Source organism: Bos taurus, chromosome 5 (assembly GCF_002263795.3).
Source record: "Bos taurus isolate L1 Dominette 01449 registration number 42190680 breed Hereford chromosome 5, ARS-UCD2.0, whole genome shotgun sequence".
Taxonomy (NCBI): Eukaryota; Metazoa; Chordata; class Mammalia; order Artiodactyla; family Bovidae; genus Bos; species Bos taurus.
In genome coordinates this window covers 2,310,369-2,333,051 of record NC_037332.1, presented here as the reverse complement: position 1 = coordinate 2,333,051, position 22,683 = coordinate 2,310,369, and the positions used below count along the sequence as shown (strand labels likewise).

At 37.7% G+C, this 22,683-nt stretch overlaps 1 protein-coding gene across 1 annotated transcript in view; it reads right to left on the bottom strand.

The window, feature by feature from the left end:
* Window positions 1-22,683, bottom strand: part of TRHDE (thyrotropin releasing hormone degrading enzyme) — a 448,987-nt gene that overhangs the window by 37,505 nt on the left and 388,799 nt on the right. Inside the window, exons 13-15 of the mRNA XM_002687170.7 lie at window positions 10,145-10,292; window positions 8,154-8,251; window positions 7,596-7,703 (exon numbers count right to left, since the gene is read on the bottom strand). Of these exons, the coding sequence (XP_002687216.4) occupies window positions 7,596-7,703; window positions 8,154-8,251; window positions 10,145-10,292 (354 nt within the window). The remainder of the gene's footprint in view (window positions 1-7,595; window positions 7,704-8,153; window positions 8,252-10,144; window positions 10,293-22,683) is intronic.

Here is a 22,683-nt window from a genome sequence, read left to right as displayed (position 1 = left end):
AGTTGAGGGATGTACTAGAGATTTAGATACAATTCCCTCACTGTAGAAACAGGGTTGAAAACTTGGAGACATTGACAGACTTGTCTGAACCCACAGCTGCCTACTGACAAATTAGGAGCAAACCTGATTCCTCACCCCCACTGACTGGAGGTTTGGGGAACCCTGCCTCTCCCACTGCTCCATACAGACTCTGAGCTGTGTTCACTAGTTTGCAACAGGACTACGCTGGTGACCAACCACTAGAATGGCAGGACTGGCTGGTAGGAAAACGTACAGCAGGCCGATGAGTAGTGGAAAGAATACAAAAAAGAGTGTAAAGAGCAGAGGGAATAGGACCATAATAACGTGAAAACATGGCCAGTAACTTAGGATCTATGTTTTCAGGGAAGAAAACATGAGGTTTCTGAACCAAATACCTAAAAAACATAATGGAAAGAGCCCTTTGTCCTGCCACTTTTATGCTCTCACACAAGTTCAACAATTATTGATGGGCTAAGAGCAGACAAAAGGAAAGGCACTTAACTAGAGCTCTTTACACTATGAGATTAAACAACAGCTATGACTGAGGGAGGGGCAGGTACCAAAACAGCACCTGATTAAGGGCAGGGAGGAAACTAACATTTACCCAGAGGCCAAGACAGGCAGTGGCGAGAGGGGCAAATGTCCCCCTGCTCTTGATTTAGAACCTCTATGGTAATGTTTTATTTTATTTTTTATGTTACAAGTCACATCCTTATATCCTCAAAATTTATAGAAAGTTAAGTCTAATATTGAAGGCATTCTATCAATGTCTTATTCTGTTCTATTCCACACTGTTCTACTTTCTCCATCTCAAATTCACACCACCCATTACACTGCTGCTGCTGCTACTGCTAAGTCGCTTCAGTCGTGTCCAACTCTGTGCAACCCCGTAGACGGCAGCCCAACAGGCTCCCCTGTCCCTGGGATTCTCCAGGCAAGAACACTGGAGTGGGTTGCCATTTTCTTCTCCAATGCATGAAAGTGAAAAGTGAAAGCGAAGTCACTCAGTTGTGTCCAACTCTTCGCTACCACGTGGACTGCAGCCTACCAGGCTCCTCTGTCCATGGGTTTTCCAGGCAAGAGCACTGGAGTGGGGTGCCATTGCCTTCTCCAACCCATTACACAGGGGTGGTCAAAATAAAATAAATAAATTTAAATGAAAAAAAAAATTTTTTTAAGCTAAAAAAAAAATAAGTAGAAGCCAACTTCAGAGATGCTGAATGTTGTATAATTTCTTACAAGGGTCAGGTCCTTATAGGCATTCTTTTATATAATCCTCACTACCTGTTTGGTTGTTAGTAGTCTTGCCACTTTTCAGATGATGTACCAAGTGATTTTCCTAAGTTTACTTAGTCAAATGGCTGCAATTTGATCACAGTGTCTTTGACTCTGAAGACCATAACCAATCCTAATACCAGTGGTTCCCAAAGTGTGGGCCACAGATAAGCAGCCTCGGCATCTTTAATAACACGGAAAATTATTAAATTATTAGCAAGTCACATTCTTGGGCCCCATCTCACCCATGAATCAGAGCTCTGAGGGGGCAGTATAAACTCTTTAACTAGTCTCCCCAGTGACTCTTGTGCACAGAAAAAACTGGCTTTCTTGGGTATCCTTTTTTGTTTTTTCTTTGTTTTGTTTTGTTTTTATCATTTTTTAACAAACATCTGTTACTGATATATGGAAATTTGATATACTATCACGGAATTCTAGGCTGTAGGGTAGAAGATAGGCTTTAGATGGAAGCCCAGATCTCTCCCCCAACCCCACCTATTGCTGTATAATCTTGGCAAGTTACATTTAACCTTTGTAAGTTTTGGATTTCTCTTTGTAAAAGGAAAATAAAAAATCATATACCAAATACACTTAGACCAATGCCTGGAATGTAATAAATACTCAATAAAGTAGATATAATTTTCATTATTATTATCATCAGTAAGGACAACAATATTAAGCTTATGTATTATGTATGCTGCAAAGCTCCACAGAGGCTCCCCTACTTACAATTTTTGTTATAAAATGACCTTATTTTTTTCAATTTAAATGAATTCACGGTAAATTTTAATTCAGTAAGCAGTTTTACTTTCCCACAATGAACAAGGTCTTCTGCTGTTTTAGGGTATTTTTAAAGTAGATTATTGATTTGTTGTCGTTTAGTCTCTAAGTCATGTCTGACACTTTGCAACCCCAAGAACCCACCAGGCTCCTCTGTCCGTGGGATTTCCCAAGCAAAAGTACTGGAGTGGGTTGCCATTTCCTTTTCAGGGGACCTCCCCAACCCAGGGATTGAACCTGCATCTCCTTCATTGTGGGTGAATTCTTTACCACTGAGCCACCAGGGAAGCCCAGAGTATTGATACCAGTTATCAATTTATGTTAGGGAATGGATATCACTACTGATTACTTTTTAAAAATTAACCATTTAAAACCTTTACCCTGTCTTGGCTTAAAGCTTTATTGGAATATTGAGATTCATATATATATATATGAATATATATAAATATATAAATATACATATATATGTGTGTGTGTATATATATATATATACACACTGGTATACATAAAATGGATAACTAATAAGGACCTACCAAATAGCACATGGAATTCTACTCAGTACTCTATAGACCTATATGGGAATAGAATCTAAAAGAGTGGATATATGCAGATGTATGTGGTATTGGAGAAGACCTTTGAGAGTCCCTTGGACTGCAAGGCGATCCAACCAGTCCATCCTAAAGGAGATCAGTCCTGGGTGTTCATTGGAAGGACTGATGCTGAAGCTGAAACTGCAATACTTTGGCCACCTGATGGGAAGAACTGACTCATTGGAAAAGACCCTGATGCTGGGAAAGACTGAAGGCAGGAGGAGAAGGGGATGACAGAGGATGAGATGGTTGCATGGCATCGCCGACTCCGGGAGCTGGTGATGGACAGGGAAGCCTGGTGTACTGCAGTCCATGGGGTCACAAAGAGTCAGACACGACTGAGCGACTGAACTGGACTCAACTGATTCACTTTGCTGCACACCTGAAACTAACATAACATTGTAAATCAACTCTACTCCAAAAATTTTTTTTAAAAAGAAAAAATATATCTTTTAATATTATTTGAGAAAGACATTAACACAAAATTAAGAGGCTGTGTTATCATGGACACATTTAATTTCAGGTTACATGTTTATTCAAAGAAAATCCCACACTGATATGTTGAGATCCCTGTGTAGTTAACTGTACAATCTCAAAAGTGTTTTAATACAGAGGTTTTCAGATAATAATTCATTTAGAGTAAAAAATATATCCCTTCTATTTTACTCATTGAAGTTCATGCCAATCATTTCTTATTTATTTCCACCCAGCAGTGAAAGAAACCAATTTCTGTCCTTTTTATTATGCTTTTTATTCATACAAAAAAGCTATCATCTTTTGTGAGTCTTTTTTTTAGAGTGAAATTCTCAGTTCTCATGACCTCCTCTCATAGCTGGTGTTTCCTCAATCTTTTTTATCATTTATATTGTTCTCTCCCGAATGCTTGGTGATTTGTCTCTTTTCTGAAATGTGGCATTCTGCTGAACTTAGTCCCCAAACCACAGCCTAACAAGACCTGAACACAGCTCAGTCCGTCTATATGCATGACATCACCGTTACAATTCAGCACACTGTAGCATTTGAATATTTTAAGAGATCAGAATGTTGACTCATTCAACGTATCATCCACTGTAATTCTTGAATTTTTCTAACTTCTGCTACCATCTCTAGCCTTTCACCGCACTTTTTGGATCCATTAGCCAGCCTTGCACCAACTTTCCATTCTGTTTTCCAGTGCCACTAATTTGACCTATCTCCCCAGTGTATCAGGACCAGGCTTATAGTAACAAGCAGCCCAGATCTTTGCAACTGCTGCTTCTTCCAGGACTCCTTGACCTTTAGATTTATTAGCACAAATATATAGCATCTCACTGATCAAAATTTTTTAGTATGTTATGATGTTACCTTGTGGATAAGACAGTAAAGAATCTGCCTGCAATGCAGGAGACCCATGTTCAATCCCTGGGTCAGAAAGATCCCCTAGAGAGGGAGTGACAACCCACTCCAGTATTCTTGCCAGGGAAATCCCATGGACAGAGGAGCCTGGCAGGCTATAGTCCATGGGGTCAAAAAAAAGTCAGACATGATGGAGCGACTAACACTTTCACTTTAACATTACCTTTGGAGAGTCTTTTAAGATGACTTTTAAGGTTCCAATTAAACAAAAACAAGCAAACAAAACTGGTCTGTTACTTCTGCTGCTGCTAAGTCACTTCAGTCATGTCCGACTCTGTGTGACCCCATAGACAGCAGCCCACCAGGCTCCCCTGTCCCTGGGATTCTCCAGGCAAGAACACTGGAGTGGGTTACCATTTCCTTCTCCAATGCATGAAAGTGAAAAGTGAAAGTGAAGTCGCTCAGTCATGTCCGACCCTTAGCGACCCCATGGACTGCAGCCTACCAGGCTCCTCTGTCCATGGGATTTTCCAGGCAAGAGTACTGGAGTGGGGTGCCATTGCCTTCTCCATCTGTTACTTCAGGCACATTTAAAAAGAAACCTAACCCTCCCCTTAATTGACTCAATTTAAGAAAGTTAAACTCAGCACCAATTACACGGTGCATTATTGTTTTATTAACTACAGATGAAACCTCTGATCTCACATACAGCCCGCCCCATGAGCATCATGTACATTTCCTCCAGGAGGTCACTGGTGTATGCTGGGGCATGTCATTTGGCTGGCTGGTTGAGTATTTCTTAGTAAACACAGAGTTAGTTTCACTTAGCAGGTTTACTTGCCCAGTCACAAAAAGAAGCAAAACAGGACCATGTAAAAACAATGAAGGAAATAACAAAAGAAATTTAAAAGAATTAGGCCCCAATTTAACTACTGTACCACAAATAAGCAGAATAGTTATAAGAACTGAAATGAGCTGACACTTTCATTTATAAGGGGTTTATGGAAGTAATAGAGGGTTCAGACTCACAAGTCAAAAACTGCTGTACTCTTTTAAAATTAAACATCAACCCATGCACCTCCCTTCTGTTTGGGACCCCTACCACCCCCTTCACATTCTCATACACACCCAGCCCTGCCTCATGCGGCCCGGTCATCTAGGTCCCACTCACTCTTCATAAGGCAGAACACAGGGTCTCACAGGCAGCAACCTCCCCCTTCTGCGGGTTCACACACTGTCCTATGCTTGGTTCTTGCTTCAAAGAACCACTATTTGTTTACAGAGCTGTATCTCCTATGAATTTTGAGCTTCACCTCTTCTCTTTGTTTTTTGGTTACCAGCTGCTACTGCTGCTGCTGCTACTGCTAAGTCACTTCAGTCGTGTCTGACTCTGTGCGACCCCATAGACGGCAGCCCACCAGGCTCCCCCATCCCTGGGATTCTCCAGGCAAGAACACTGGAGTGGATTGCCATTTCCTTCTCCAACACATGAAAGTGAAAGCTGCTACTGAGAATTGCTCAATAAAATTTCATTAAATAAATGAATTATTTTAAAGATAGAATTTTCCCGATAGTTATATTTTTAAATGTAGAAAATGATATCATGTTTGAATACTCCTTAGAGAAATTATGGTAATACAAAGGTATAAGTTCAGTTCTAATAAAATAGTAAGAATGTAGGTAAGTATGAGTAAATTCATGAAAGGGTTCAAAAACAGCTATCAGTTCTGAGAAAAAGCACACATCTATAGCCAAATAAGGGGCTTTCCAGGTGGAGCTAGTGGTAAAGAACATGCCTCTTTTTGGCAGATTCATTTTGATATATGGCAAAACCAATACAATATTGTAAAGTTAAATTAAAAAAAAAAAAAAAAAAAGAACATGCCTGCCAATGCAGGAGAAGGGACAGACATGCCTTTGATTCCTCAGTCGGGAAAATCCTCTGGAGGAGGAAATGGCAACTTACTCCATTATTCTTGCCTGGGAAGACTTGGACAGAGGAGCCTGGTGGGCTGTAGTTCAGGAAACGACTGAAGCAAGTTAGCACGTTTAAGTAAAATAGCCAAATAAAACAATCAAAGAATCAAAACAAAAAAACAAAGGGGCAGAAAGTTGAGACCACAGTTGTCAAAGAGTATATTTCACTTTTTTTTCCTTGAATGTATATATGATTAAATATCTCAGTCACATTTTGGATGTATTGATTTTGGATAAATGTTTAAGTTTTCATAGCCCAATTACATGTGATAGAATTGAAGGGGGTGGTAAAAAAACAGGAAAAGTTTTTTAAATAACATTTTAAGACTAATATAAAAGGTTTTAGAGGACTTAGCAAAAAGGATAAGTTTTAAAAAAATGAAGATGTTTTAGTTCTAGAGAAGAGTGATGAGGAATTTAATCACTGTCTTCTAGTATATGATGGTTCCATTGAGAGATGATAGTAATAAAATATTTTCCTTCTTAGCTCAGTGTACGGTCAACAAGGATTAACTTAAAAAGAAAAGAGGAAAACTCTAGAGAAGGTGAGAGATTGACTAATTACTAAGTAATGCAATGAAAGATTTCCCTCACAAACTTTTAAAGCAGGAGAGCTACATTTTGATCTGGAGTCAGACATAAGTTTAAACCTAAACAACTCTCAGCAAGACAAATACCATTTTGTTCCATAAACAAATTATACTCTTTGTGGTTCTCAATGTTCTTCTACAACAAGTCTCCTTCTGTTGCCCACGGGGCTGTCTCAGTCACTGACACCAGGAACAAGCCCCCTGAAGCATGTAAAATAGAATCTTCTGAACTAATTGTTCCTTAAATCCTCACCCTTCTGATCAGACTCTCCTTAACAAGGTGGCCAAAGACTGGAGAAGTGTGATTGAAAATTTCCCAGAGTATAAAAAGAAATGGAACATAATGATCTTTGGAAATTCAAATACACCTAAAATATTTTTAAAAACTATAGTATGAAAATCACTGATCCTTGATTTTGTTTATGCTTCATATTTTTTCATTAACATTAAGTGACATTTAATATAATATTTAAGTCAAAAATAATTCTATCAAATTTTTTTAACCTCATATAATATATGAAAATACTGTACTGTGAAATTCCAAGATAAGACACAAGTTTAAGCTTTCTATCAAAGGTCACTGAAAGACTAAAGGTTTTTCATAACATTTTTGTCTTTAGGTTTTACAATTAACATTTGCTATGCTGCTTCATTTATATCAAATGCTCACAGTTGTTTTATAAATAAATACCGCAACCTTTCTAAGGAACTTCAGAGTTTGACCTAAATTCAATTATTTTGTTTTCATGTGACAGCAAAGCTAGCAAGATTCGAAATAAGGTGATACTCTATATATGAAGAATAAGGGCCTGGCTTAAGAAAGGTAGTTTAAAACTAGATAAAATAGTCCAAAGAGATGTACACTGTGGCTTCCGGGTGGCTGCTTGGTAATCTGTGAACCTGAAACAAAGTTCTGCAGTGTTTTTATCTTGTCTTGTTTTTCTCCAGTGAATGAATGTAAAGCATCCACTCAGAATCTGAAAGTAGTACATATCATATCAGAAAAATAGGATTTGGTTCAGCTTACCTGTTCCTGTTGCTGGAAATCCAATCTGAAATAAGTGTTGATGCTTGTTGGTGACAGTGTTTGTTGCCAAAACTACATGCCAGCATTATAACTTCTCTACGTAGTTCTCTAGGTATCATCAAAAGGAAAAGAAAAACCAACAGGGTTAATATCTGGAGAGAACGGGTAACTCAGTACACTACATTACAGTACATATGTAAATAATTAGCACAAAATAATTTTCAGACACAGGGATTCCATTTTGCTGAGTAAGAAATAATTAAGCAGGGTGGGAGTTGTGCATAAAAACGTCTTCTCTGGAAACAGTTCTCTAGTGAGGGGTCTAGGTTCAGATCTCAACTACCCGTAGAGGCAGATTTTAAATTAAAACATGGCCAAGAAAAGCCTCTGTTCTCAGTACCAGGTGGTGCAAACCGTGCTGTCCACCAGCAGTCCTTCCGGGAAAGGGAAATGACAGATGCAGAACGAAAGGTCGTCTCACGCTGCGACAGTCACAGTGGTTCTAGTGGTGTGTCGTTGCACGGTTCTGGGGGGAGCAAATAAGAAATGAAACCGTACTCGGGTTGGTAGGACGCTTGGACAAGAGATCCATTAAAACTGTTTTTTGGCCAACCAAGCTTGATGTACGTCGTTGCAACTTGCTTTAAAATATATTCCTAAATGAAGAGTGGGAGAAATAAAGATAATGTTACTTTCAAATCACTTCACTCTGACAACTGAAATTATATGTAACTTAAAATATTTTCCAAATGAACCTACTTTGAATATCCGTAAAATAACGGGTATGGTAAAGCTTTATTACAATTTCATTTGACTTATTATTTCAAACATAGAAAATAAATATAAAATACAGTTGCAATGGTGGAAATCTACTCTTTACTGCCTATTGAAAAATTAAGCAATTTTCACTATTAAATATTTGAGATGACAATTTTTGTAGCGAAAAGGAAAGTAAGATATTGATAATGAATCCATGTATACATAGTTACATATGTATGTAGATATAGTTTATGAAAATGAATACCTAATCTTTATCATTTTATGTAAATAGGCCATATTTAATGCAAAACTATTAGATAAGCCCAGCTAATAGCCTAGCTTTGTTGAACCTGACACACACATGAGATTCACTTTTTAGTAAAATGATGTACTATTAATATTTCAAAGTCAAAATCCATTCATCTAATGATATAATTAAATATTAGTCGTAATGCAAGATATGTTCTCCTCACTTTAATGTGGTCCTTGAATTTTGACAAAGGAAGCAAAACACTGAAATTACAGTAAAACAATTCTTAACTTTTTACTGGAAATGAAGTGTCTGACATGATATATTATTCTAAAGTACAAATATACACAAGAATGTAAATTTGTTTTACATAAGTTTAATATTACAGTGTCTCTGTGTTAAGGAGAAAAGAGAAGGGTAATAAGCCTTTCTCCAGCAGATAAAAATGATACCATAACTGTGCTGACACTTGTATGCACGTCTGCTACAAAGGCGGACTAGAACAAAGCCAATGACAATGAACAGTCAAGCCAAGACCACTCTCATTAAAAAAAATTGTTAAAGCCAAGGTGCGTTCATGCAGGCTCAGGATAAGATTTGAAAAAGCAACTCTTAGGGACATCACAGTTTAGATGACTCTGATAAACAGCTTTCATGTCAGAGCCAACTTGCCTCGAGTCACTTCAAATCCATAGGTTAATTAGCAGAGCCAGGACGTTATAAATTAGGAAAATTTTATAAGACACAGAGCAGAGTCTTCAAATAAGTAAAAGGAAAATAAATAATGCTCAATGGTAATAGGAGTTACAGAGATACATTCTCGCATGCAAAACTTCACTGGTGATAAGAAATTTTGGAATCAAAAGCTCATTAGCAGTGCTTAACCCTAATGCTATTCAAAATGATTATTACATTAGATTAGGTGGTGTCAACTGTGCAAGTTTGGTTTTCCAGCCCTTAGGCCTAGGAAATCTGGTCAGGTAACACGTTGGAATGTTTGCCATGTCTTCAGGTCTATTTGGATTAGCTGTTGTTTGCTCTCCTATATCTCCTTGGACCCAATTATGAATGGGCTTTTGCCTCAATGTTGATCTTAACCTTGTTAATTAAGGAAGTGAATTGAATTTACTATGCCCCTCTGGATAAAAATAATGACTAAGAATCTTTACTGAAACTGTCTATATTCTGTGAAGATTTTTGCATCCCTCTTCCAGGTTAAGTCCTCTGTGAACACAGAACCCTTTAACTCTAGGGAAGTAAGTTTGAACTTTAAGGATTTATTATGTATATTTGTTCTTAAATTCTGAGGCATTTAAGCTTAACTGACACTTTTAGGCCAGAAAAAAAAAAAAAAAAGTAGCTTGTATTACATTTCTTTCTTCAGAATTTGCCATTAGTGTCATACAGAAAATCAGAACAAAAATGATAACACAAATTAGAAGGAACTACTAAAATAACTTGGGATCAAGTTGAACATAGTAGATAATGAGAAAACAGTTTATCTTCTGAAAAGAAGAAAGAAGAAAATATATCTTTTTACATTGAAGATGTTGTATTTCTCCATGCGGTCCAGTAATTTATCTAGAGGATAAAGAGCTCTGCTGGCAGCATGCCAAGGAAGAAAATCCTTTTCCTCAGACAGGTATCTGATAATCTCCAGGGGAATATTCTGAGGCAAATACCCAGCTCTGCACAAAAAAATTTAATGTTAATTATATGCAGAAAAGATACATGATGAGGCAAAAATGAAGATTTTATGTATGCAAATAAAAGGCAGAAAGCAAGATTCATCACAGTATAAAGAAGCCATACTCAGAACTATAAGAATAAAATTACTCACTTTTTAAATATAGTCCTACTTAGGATGCCAATGCCCCTTAATATATACAGAGTTACAGAGTAAAAAATTTGCATGAACACAAAAATATCAGCATGCATGTTTTTAAAAAGGAAAGAATTGTGGGACTTGAATAAAATCAACTCTAGGTATTTTCTTCATGGAAACTATTCAGAGGTCATGAGTCATTGAAAATAATTGATTACTGAAATGAAATTCTGGGTTCTCAATGCATTTGTTTTACTTTTCATGTACTTCTGTATAATGACACTTAATCCAGGTTGTCCTCAAAAGGATAATCAAATTAAAATAGCAACTTCCAGTTTTGAGTGTATTTGTTACATTACCATACAAACATCTTTCAAAACTTCCTATTAAAAACAATTCTATCAATATAGCACCTATGAAGAAGAGCAGAGTTAAAGTTTAAATTACAAAAAAATGTTAAAAAAATAGACTCTTCCTCTTTATTATTTTCAATAGGTGCTATGTCACCATGGGACCAATGTCAGATTCTTTGGAAAATATGAAACAGTAGCTTTTAAAAACTGTCTGATCACATGCAGCCCACTTTTAAGGAGGGGATATTCAAAAAGGGATCCAAAAGAAGTGAATATCCCTACACTACAGTGAACTGCATAGAAAATCCTCACAAATCAAAGCAATATGAAAAACACCATGGAGTACATTAAAAGATGGCCTTAGCCTTCATGTCCCTGATGCTTACACAGGGTGACACCACGCATCTGCTGATTTTTTACATTAATAATCAACTGAATATAGACTTCTAACACAGGGGGCAGGTAAATACGAGAGCAAGCAAAGCCTGGTTCTCTTCTTTACTTACATTTCACACCATTATTTTTTGTGGCATCACAAAATTAGATGGACTTTTTCATTTGTGTTTGGTAGAAGGTGGACAGGGAAGGAGCAAAGTCTTCTCACCTTCATTTCCAGCAAGGTTGCCAGATTATTTAGTCTTTACTAATGTGATAAGCAAAAACTACTCTATGCACAAATATTAACTTGCAGCTGTGTTTATAATGTTCATAATAAAAACCAACTCTGAAGATTCTGCTTCAGTTTTCTTTGGATTTAATAAATGAACATACATCATTACTCTAATGATTTTGATTCACTCTTGGTATAAGATCAACTATAGCTAACACCTGACATAAATAAGAATGGTGAAAATAACCCCGAATTTCCACATTTCCATAAAATTCCTTGAAGTTTGTATGCTTTAGACTCCACCTAGGTTTGTGCCACTTTTCTTGTACACTTTCTATTTTATACATCCTTACAAAAATAGCATAAAATTAGGCTAAAGGCAATAGTAATTAAATAAGAAACAAAACTTCATATTTTTGCTAATGTAGCATAATAAAACAGTTAAATTTTGCCTACAGGGGTTGTAAAAGTAATGATGTGGTTTTTTTCCTTAAAAATAACACAGCTTCCAATATTTCCGATTTCATAATTTGTTTTTCCTGAACTTTTAATCCTAGATCTTAACTAGCATGGTGATCAGAAATTTGCCTTCTCTAAAATTATAAAATCTGCATGCCGTGGATTAGACAATTTTAGAGTTGAAGAAGATTTATCTAGAACCCATTATTCTTTTATTGAGGAAATAAGAAAAAAGTATGTATTTTTTTTTAAAAATAACCTTTAGTAAGTAGCTAATTTATTAGGGTCCTTCAGATGAGGTTGGAAAATCAAGAAAGGTGTTTGGGTCTATTTTCTCATGGATTTAAACACACTACCTCTTGTCAGTTACAATTTATTGTGCATTATTTCTTCTTTATAAATGGATGGACATCTTTCAATGACTTATGTTTTGGAAGCAATATGACTACAAATAAAAAATATGACAAATAATGTTATGAAAAGAGACTTGGTCCAGAAAAAAGAGCCTGACACTGAGGAAGAGCCTGAAGCCTGAGTGCTCGCTGTACAGTCAGGTCCGTCCATCGCTCCAAGCCTCACATTCCTTATCTGTGAAATAAGAGGGTTGAACTAGGTGATATCCCGAAGCTAACCCTTTTATTCTAACCCACTTACCTATATTTGAGCCTGCTTAAAAAAATCATCACCACAACAGGGGCATAATGTGTTTACTTAAAATTTTGGAAAAAAATGCCTTTTCATTTTCATATTCCCCATTATTCAGCTGTTTGATATGTACAAGTCTTCTAAGAGTCAGAGCTTGAATCTAGGCTTTATAGGACACTTGACATAGTGTAATAAAATTAAAGCAAAGCAAGCCTAATAGATTCTAAGTAATGACCAAGGCCAGTGAAGTATTCATTAAATCAAGAAATAGAGCAAGTTATGGTTTGAGTCCTTAAGGAAAAATTGCTAACTGTGCACCAAAATCCATGCCCTCTTCCACTTCCTGGAATGAAGGATAAGTCTCATTTCCTTGGTAGCCAGTTGTGGTCATGTGACTAAACGGTAGCCTATAGAGTATTAGCGTTCCTCACTGTCAAGGTCAGCCCATACACACCTTCATTAGTCCTCCATGTCCTTTCTCCCTAAAATGAATCTTTCAGAGTGACCCTGAATGAATATGTGAGAAACCTACCTGGGTGTCTGAATGACTGCATCCCCAAGTACCAGTTCTCATACCCAATTCTGTTTTGTGTGCAGGAAGTACACTTTTATTGCTTTTTTTTTTTAATCCAAATATATCTTTGGGTATGTTTTATTTAAAACAATTAACCTTCTCTAATGCACTCTTTAAATAGAATAAGAAACAGACTACTCTCAAATTGCCCTCATTTTGTGTTGTTACAAACATAGGTAAGTAATTATCTACTATATAATTCAATAAACTTGCATTTAGCCTGCTAGATCAAAATATGTAGCTATACTCAATTGGGTAAGAGGATAATCAACTTCATTACAAAATTAAGACTTGTAAGAGATAATGTTGGTGAATAAGTTACCTAGTTTAGATATGTGCTTGTGTAATTGGCTGGTAATGATATGTGTGATTAGCACTACTGATAATGCAATCAATATAGGAGAAGTGTGTAGAATCCTAGTGAATGGAACACTACATTAGCTCAAAGTAATCAGCCCAGTAGGGAGCACACTTAGGGTCCTGACGCTGAAATGCAGTTTCCTGAAATTTGCATCATCGCAGGGAAATGTTACTAGAAAACGTGATGGGGGGGAACAAATTTTTAAAGAATAGTGCATGTATAACTATACGGGGTTTTCCTCTCTTAGGAATAAGCTGTAGATGATATTTATCATCTCTACTCTTGAGGTGAGGTTTGGCATAAAAAATTAGTTAGGAATCAAGACAATGGGATAAACATGTGAAAAGATGCTCAACATCACTAATAATTATAGAAATGCAAATCAAAACACCAATACAGTATACTAACACATATATATGGAATTTAGAAAGATGGTAACAATAACCCTGTGTACGAGACAGCAAAAGAGACACTGATGTATAGATCAGCCTTATGGACTCTGTGGGAGAGGGAAAGGGAGAGGGAGAGGGAGAGGGTGGGGAGATTTGGGAGAATGGCATTGAAACATGTATAATATCATGTATGAAACGAGTCGCCAGTCCAGGTTCAATGCACGATACTGGATGCTTGGGGCTGGTGCTCTGGGACGACCTAGAGGGAGGGTATGGGGAGGGAGGAGGGAGGAGGGTTCAGGATGGGGAGCACAGGTATACCTGTGGTGGATTCATTTTGATGTTTGGCAAAACTAATACAATATTGTAAAGTTTAAAAATAAAATTAAATTAAAAAAAAAAACTAAAATGAGGTATCACCTCACACCAGTCAGAATGGCCATCATCAAAAAAATCTACAAACAAATAAACAGAGAGGGTGTGGAGAAAAAAGAACCCTCTTTCACTGTTGGTAGGAATGTAAACTGATATAGCCACTATGGAGAACAGTATAGAGATTTCTTAAAAAACTAGGAATAAATCTACCATATGACCCAATAATCCCACTACTGGGCATATACGCTGAGAAAACCATTATTGAAAAAGATACATATACCCCAATGTTCACTGCAGCACTTTTTATAATAGCTCAGACATGGAAGCAACCTAGATGTCCATCAGCAGACGAATGGATAAGGAAGTTGTGGCACATATACACAATGGAGTATTACTCAGCTATAAAAAGGAACACATCTGAGTCAATTCTAATGAGGTGGATGAAACTGGAACCTATTATACAGAGTGAAGTAAGTCAGAAAGAGAAATACAAAAACTGTATATTGATGCATATATATATGGAATTTAGAAAGATGGTACTGATGAACTTATTTGCAGGGCAACAGTGGAGAAGCAGACATAGAGAACAGGCTTGTGGACACAGTAGTGGAAGGAGAGTGGGCCAAATTGAGAGAGTGGTATTGAAACATATACATTACCATGTGTAAAACAGCTAGTGGGGAGTTACTGTATAACACAGGGAGCCTAACCTGGTGCTCTGTGACAACCTAGAGGAGTGGGGCAGAGTGGGAGGTGGGAAGGAGGTTCAGGGGGGCGGGGCGGGGGGGCATGCATAACCTATGGCTGATACATGTTGATGTACCGCTGAAACCACCACAACATTGTAAAGCAATCATCCTCCAATTAAAAGAAATAGTTTTTTTAAAAAACACTATGGGGAAGACAAGCAAATGAGGGAAGTTTAAACAATGGATAAAAGATTGCCTGCATACACCTATACAGTTCCTCCTCCCATCCCTGTGTCTCTCCCAACACACACATACCTTCTGCTCTTCCTTCTCTAATTACTGGAGCTTGCAATGGGATATATCTTTAGGCATGAAAGAGGATATTTTATAAAGGAAGGACATTAAAATTAGACTATATTAACTGATGTTAAAATGCACTGACCTTAGCTGGCTTTATTTTCACCCAAGACCTAAAACTACTTTTGAATTCCTGTGAATGTTAACTCTTAAATCTTCTGTGATAGGTGGCTTGTACACATAACCTATTTTACCATGAGTTTTCTTTAAAAGTCATTGGTTTCTGGGTGCTTGAAACTTAACGAAAAGTAAAAAGCACAACCTTCAGACTTTTCAGAGCATCATACTCAAGTCTTCATTAGTTGAATATTTATTTAAAAACAATAAATAGCCTACTACATATCTCACCATACATGCAGAAGACACTATAACTGTCCCTTAGGGCATAGATGTTTTGAAGCAATTACTGCAATGCTTAATTAAGAAGCTTACTATTCTATCTACTGTTTTTTGCTATTCATTATTGTAAGACTTTTATGTGCTCTTTGTGGAAAGATATTGTGGTGGAGACTGAAAACCCCACTTGTCCACAGAGCACCACAGAATAAAGAGGGAACTACACAGAGGAGGTATCTGTGTCAACCACGGGTCCTTGTCGTCAGTTCCTAGAGAAAACAAAGATATGGGTCAGTTCAGTTCAGTTCAGTCGCTCAGTCGTGTCCGACTCTTTGCGACCCCATGAATCGCAGCACGCCAGGCCTCCCTGTCCATCACCAACTCCCGGCATTGGCAAACCGTCGTCCGCAGAGACCAGAAGGAATTACAGTCGGTCCTTCACACCTACAGGTTCTGCATCAGTGGCTTCAAACAACTGTGGATCAAAATATTTGAGAAAAAAAATTCCACAGTTCCAAAAAGCAAAACTTGAATTCACTGCATGCTGGCAAATATAAACAAAGCAGTTATACCGTATTAGATATTATAAGTAATCTGGAGATTATTTAAAGTATATACAAGTACTATGTATGCCACCTTGGGCTTTTCCGTTGGCACAGTGGTAAAGAAGCTGCCTGCCAATGAAGGAGACACAAGTTTGATCCCTGGGTCAGGAAGATTCCCTCGAAGAGGAAATGGCAACCCACTCCAACATTCTTGCCTGGGAAATCCCATGAACAGAGGAGCCTGGCAGGCTATAGTCCATGGAGTTGCAAAGAGTCAGACACGACTGAGTTACTGAGGATACATGTATACACTATGCCATTTTATACAAGGGATCTGAGGACTTTGGTATCTGTGGGGGTTCTGAAGGCAATACCAGAGTATACCAAGAGATGGCTTACTTGCTTATAGCCCCACAAAATTAGGAATGTGAAAAGTTGCACAAAAAAAAGAGTTCTCATGGCCCCTTCTCCTCCTGCTCCTTTTCTTCCAGAAAGCCCACTTCCAAAACTGACTCAGGCACTTAGTTTATGATTTCACATACACTTTGATAACACCCCTATTAATAATAAGTATCATGATATTAATCAGAATTTTATCCTAATACTACTTTCTCACTCACTGAACTTAGATCTCTAAAGAAACCTGCTTTTCATCCATCTTTTTACACCCATAGCCTAATGCAGATTCTAGTTCAAAACAAACATACTCAGTAAACATACTCAAACTAAATTAAATCATGACAATAATGGCAGTTCTTAAAAACAAGAACACTTTGCAAGTATATTAAAACAAACATTGCTACCATTTCTTAATTATTTTCTAAGATTAAATGATACCAGAGAAAATTCTGAGTGATCTTTGTAGTATTTTTACTCATCTTGTTTACTACTGATACACATGATAGAAGACATGAAGGCCATTGCTATCTAGCCAATAGCTTTGAATAAACTAGTCTATAATAAAGTAAACTAGCCTTATAGCCAGTGAGAAAGCAAAGGTATTATACAACACCTCTGTTCTTTTCTTTCTGATTAGCAAATGACTCCTACTCTCCTAGAAGTGTTATTACATAGCAGGTACTTAAATTGAGAGAGAGCTTAGGAGTCTTTCTTCTGTTCAGTAAATTGACATGGGTCAAACTACATGATCTCCAAGTCCCCTTCTTCAGTAAATACTTAATAATTAAAAATAAAATATCCAATAACAATTTTTGCAACTTGTATAGTTCTACCACTACCACCATCACAACCACAACCATCCTTTCTTTTCCACACACTTGTTTCTTCATTTCCAAACATAATTTCTCAAGAAATCAGTCATTATGTAAATATAGTGGGTCCTCTAGGCACTCAGTAATGTTCAGAAGCAAAGTCAATGTTTGGTCGTTAGTTGGAAAAGCCAACAGATGTTAGCTATTTTCCCCAAAGTGTAAAAGTCCTTAGCTTCATGGTCAAAGTCAACTAATTTAGTTCATTTTACATTTTAGAAAACTATCAACTTAGCTAACCTATCCTATATTGAGGGAGCTCCCAGGTGGCTCTGTAGTAAGGAATGTGCCCACCAATGCAAGAAACACAGATTCAATCCCTGGATGGGGATGATGCCCTGGAGGAGGAAATAGCCACCCACTCCAGTATTCTCGCCTGGAGAATTCCATGGACAGAGAAGCCTGGTAGGCTATGGTCCATGGGGTTGCAGAAGAGTCAGACACGACTGAGTGACTGAGCACACACACACATCCTATATTGAGGAATTACTGTATTCCCTTGGTGACTCAGATGGCAAAGAATCTGCCTCCAATGTGAGAGATCTGGGTTTGATCCCCAGGTTGGGAAGGTTCCCTGGAGAAGGTAATGGCTACCCACTTCAATATTCTGGCCTTGAGAATTCCATGGACTGTATATCCATGGGATCGCAAATAGTCGAACACGACTGAGAAATTTTCACTTCACCTATACATTATGAAATGACAGTCTGTTTCTGTGTATTGTCCTTAAAAGCTTCAAGATCAGTACTGTTATGCCTATTTTTTAGATTGTTATTATTCAGTCACTGAGTGACCAAACAACATATATGTATATACACATATATATATTGTCTAGTATACATACACATATATGTATACTATATGTGTTTACATACATATATATGCATATATATATTGTCTAGTATACATACATATACATATTGTCAAGTAGTATATATATGTGACTTAACAGTCACATGCGAATCTTTTGCAACCTCAAGGTCTGTAGCCCACCAGGCTCCTGTGTCCATGGGATTTCCAGGCAAGAATACTGGAGTGGGTTGCTGTTTCCTTCTCCAGGGTATCTTTCTGACCCAGGGATTGACCCCTCATCTCCTGCATTAGCAGGTGGATTCTTTACCACTCAGCCACCAGGAAAGTGCTATATGTATATATATATTGGCTGCACTTTGTGGCATGAGGGATTTACATTCCCTGACTAGGGATTCAACCCTGTGCCTCCTACAGTGAAAGTGTGTAGTCTTAACCACTAGACCACCAGGGAGGTCCTTTTTTTTTTTTTTTTAAAACGATAGCTAAAACTTGTAGAAGAGAAGCACCTTGCCAAGCTCATTTGATGAATAAGTGACAGAGTTGGAATTCAAAGTCAGGACTGACAAGAAGCTCCCATGGTTCCCCTGCATGAGGTTCCCTCCCCAAATACCACTTTGAAATAGGGTTAAAGGTTTTCTTTCTCTCTTCCTTTAACATCTGTTTACATGTCATAATCACAGCACATATATTCCAGATGCTGTGCTGTGCTCAGTCATGCCCGGCTCTTTGAGACCCAGTGACTGTAACCCGCCAGGCTCCTCTGTCTATGGGATTTTCTAGGCAAGAATACTGGAGTGGGTTGCCATGCCCTCCTCTCACATCCCAGACCAAAGCACAAATAAATACCTAATAAAATCTCAGCGCTTTGAAGGGGAAGTAAGCAATGTTAGGGGAAGGAGATTTATGGAGAAATAATTTAAATAGGGTGTTTAGGGAAAGGTCTCCCTGAGGACATCTGCATGAAGTGAGAGAATGGTTTGCATAAATCTGGGAGGAGGGGAATTCTGACCAAGGAAACAGCAAGTTCAAAGGTCCTGAGACAGGGACAAATTTGGGATCTTGAAGATAACAAAAAGGACTTTGTGGATGAAACAGAATAAGCCTGAAACAAAGAGGAGGGCCTGAGCTTGCAGAGGTTGGTGGCGCTAAATCATGACAGTTCTAATAAATAATAAGGGCTTCAGATCACTTTTCTGTGGGTGATGAGAAGCCACCACAAGTATTTGAGCTGGGAAATAGCATGATCTGATTTATGCTCTAGAAAGGTGACTGACTGGAACAGAGCAAACTCAAATATGCCAAGCGGTCTTCCAAGAGAGAAGGAAGTGAAATATGATTGTCCAGTTGATCTCTCTCTCTTACTGTATGAACTATATTCATGAGACGTACATAATCTAGTGAGTGAAACTGATGACATGAAAACAGACATAATGTTTTATTTTGTTTTTAAGATAGGTTATGCATGAGATTTGTTTTAGAAACAGGTTCTTATGCAGGTATCAGAAAAAAAAAAAATCCAGAAGCTTATTCATGCATTTTTTATTGCTGCTCAATTTGCTAAAAACAGTATCAGATGATATGGGAAGGTCACTGAGAAATCACTTAAACAAGAACACATTTTAAAAACACATATACTGTATATACGAGAAGTTATTTATTCCACTTTGAGTTAGAGATTTATTCCAGAATTTAAATACAGAAAATAGCCTGAAAGAGCACCAGAAAAAAATTACCCACATAGCCTATAATTTCCATGGAAAATATCAATACAATTTCTTAAAGTTGGTATGGAATCCTTCTTTCTAGGCAGTGAAATTTTCCAGTGCTCCACAGAGCCACATGGGGCCATAAAGAATAAAAAATTACATCATGATTTTGAGAGTTTGTGTTTACTGACATCAGGATATCAAATCAGTAACCTAAAGGTCCATAAATCAGTGGCGCTTCTAACTTCCTACATGGCTGCTTTTTTAGAAAAATGTGTGAATAATAGGAAACTAAGAAAGATAAAAATATCACTCAAACCAAGATACTTAAAAATAACTGGGTATATCCCTTCTTGTCTAAAATTTATGTCAACATTTGGCTTTTTATATAGATTTTATTATACTATATGTAAGTTTATATATTTAACTTAATTTTTCCATGCTCTTGGGAATTCCTCATAATTACTTTCAGATTACTTCAAGAATATTCTATTGGGAAGATAAGTGAAGCTCACCACTGTTGTGCATTTTGAATATAAACACGTTTCACATCTCAAGTAATAGAACTATGGACATCTTCGGGCACAACGCTTTTACATGGCCTGGATGATTTTCCTTGGGTGGAACACCCAAATTAGAATTCTCATGCTACAAGTTATAAAATATTATAGTTCTTGGTTAATCTGAGTTCATGTTTTCAGGCTTCATCCATCAGCAACTGATCTCAGACAAAGGAAAAAAGACAGTGAGTCACTGTGGTGGCCAATACAGAGTCAGCACTCCCAATGTCCTGTGCCAAGTGCTACACATACATAATGTTATCCTCATGATGACCTTCTGAGGTGAGCACCATTAATATCCTCAAACTACAGATCAAAACAGAGGCTCAAAAAGATTACCTAAGCTCTCCAGGGTCATATTGCTAATAAGGGTAGTGCTGTTATTTGAACCCAATCTTCCGCTCTGAGCCTGATATTCTTAACCACTACTCTGAAAGGCCTAGAATGTAACTTTTTTTATTCCTTTTTCCACCTTGTAGCTAAAAAAGTGAGCATCAGAATATGGGGGAAACGAAGTGGGAATCACCTCTGGGGCCTTGAGAACAACACAACATGAGAACAGATGTGGAAAGAGAGACTGGTTTGGTACATGACTGTGACTTTGAAATGGGGGCTTAGTGGACTCACTGAAGATATATCTTTTAGACTTTGGTCATTTGGGCCTCTTCTGCTAAAATCACTTTCTTCATCACTGCCCCTCATTCCCTGGGTCCCTTCATTATCGTGTCTAATCTCTACAAGTCAAGGAACACCCACAGTTCAGATTTTGGCCTGAAAAAATTAACTCTAGTTAGCAGCAACATACCTATCATGAAGATCATGCATTGCAATAACACTTTGTTTTCAGAAATATTATTGACAGAAGTAAAAACAAGAGTACTAGAGTATGGTCTAAAAAAGAAAGAGATAATCACATAAAATTATGAGCTTTAATTTAAATAAGAGGAAATGTTTAAAATAACAGAAGGTATTTTCCATATCAAGGTCTTATGGGAAAAGGACAAGTTAAGGCTGTGGAAAGTGATTTGGGGTCCTAAATTCAGACTGAGAAGAAAGAAGGACTAGAATACAAGCATACAAAGCATGGGAGAAGCTACTTTCTGGACAGGATTGTAGGGCACTGCTTGGATAGTCCACCTCATTTCAAAATCTCAACAAGAAAGCTCAAAATCAAGGCAACCCCACCCCCAGGGTATGCACAGAGGTACTGCTACACATATGTGGTCCCTATAACTCCTTATGTAATTTTCTAAATATACTGCTGAGGTCTAACTTTTAGACTGATACAAAATTAAGCAAGAAGATATAATCCAAAAAGTGGATGTATTGGGGGGGGGGGGGGAACACTTTTGAGAGTGTAATCGAGCCATGCAAAAGAGTGATGACTCAGTAGGGAGGCTTTTTAGAAGAGGAACCCAAAAGTGAAATCTCTGTGAAATCTAAAGGGACTGTAATAAGAGTGAAGCAATAGCATCCCATGTAATCCACGCTCTGCAGACAACTTGAAGGAGGTCCTGGCCAAAGTTAGACATTTTGAGTATCAATAAGGATAAAAAACTACAATGGATTTAAACTCATCAAATATACTTAAATCCAGAGGTCAAAATGGTACTTAACTAAAGCAAAACAAAACAAAATAATTGGTCACTATGGAGAGAACAGGCTCATTATGCCAGAGAACTGGCTCATTATTTTTGATGCTGAAAAATGCAGGGAAACAATCAGGCCTTTCCCCTGTCTTTTCTTAAGAACTGTATCACTGGGTCACCCAATAGTAAAGGAGAGTGGAGAGCAAGTTTCTCTTTGAGAAGCTATTTCTTTTATAACCAGAAAAGGAAAGAATGACTCGCCATTTGCAAGCTCTAGTGACTTATTAGAGCTGCAAATGTCATAAAAAGAGAGACTACTCTTTATTTTATGTGTTCATATAGAGTCAACTCTGAAGCTAACTTGCTGCTGCTGCTAAGTCGCTTCAGTCGTGTCCGACTGTGCGACCCCATAGACGGAAGCCCACCAGGCTCCGCCATCCCTGGGATTCTCCAGGCAAGAACACTGGAGTGGGTTGCCATTTCCTTCTCCAGTGCATGAAAAGTGAAAGGTGAAAGTGAAGTCACTCAGCCATTTCTGACTCTTAGCGACCCCATGGACTGCAGCCCACCAGGCTCCCCCATCCCTGGGATTCTCCAGGCAAGAACACTGGAGTGGGTTGCC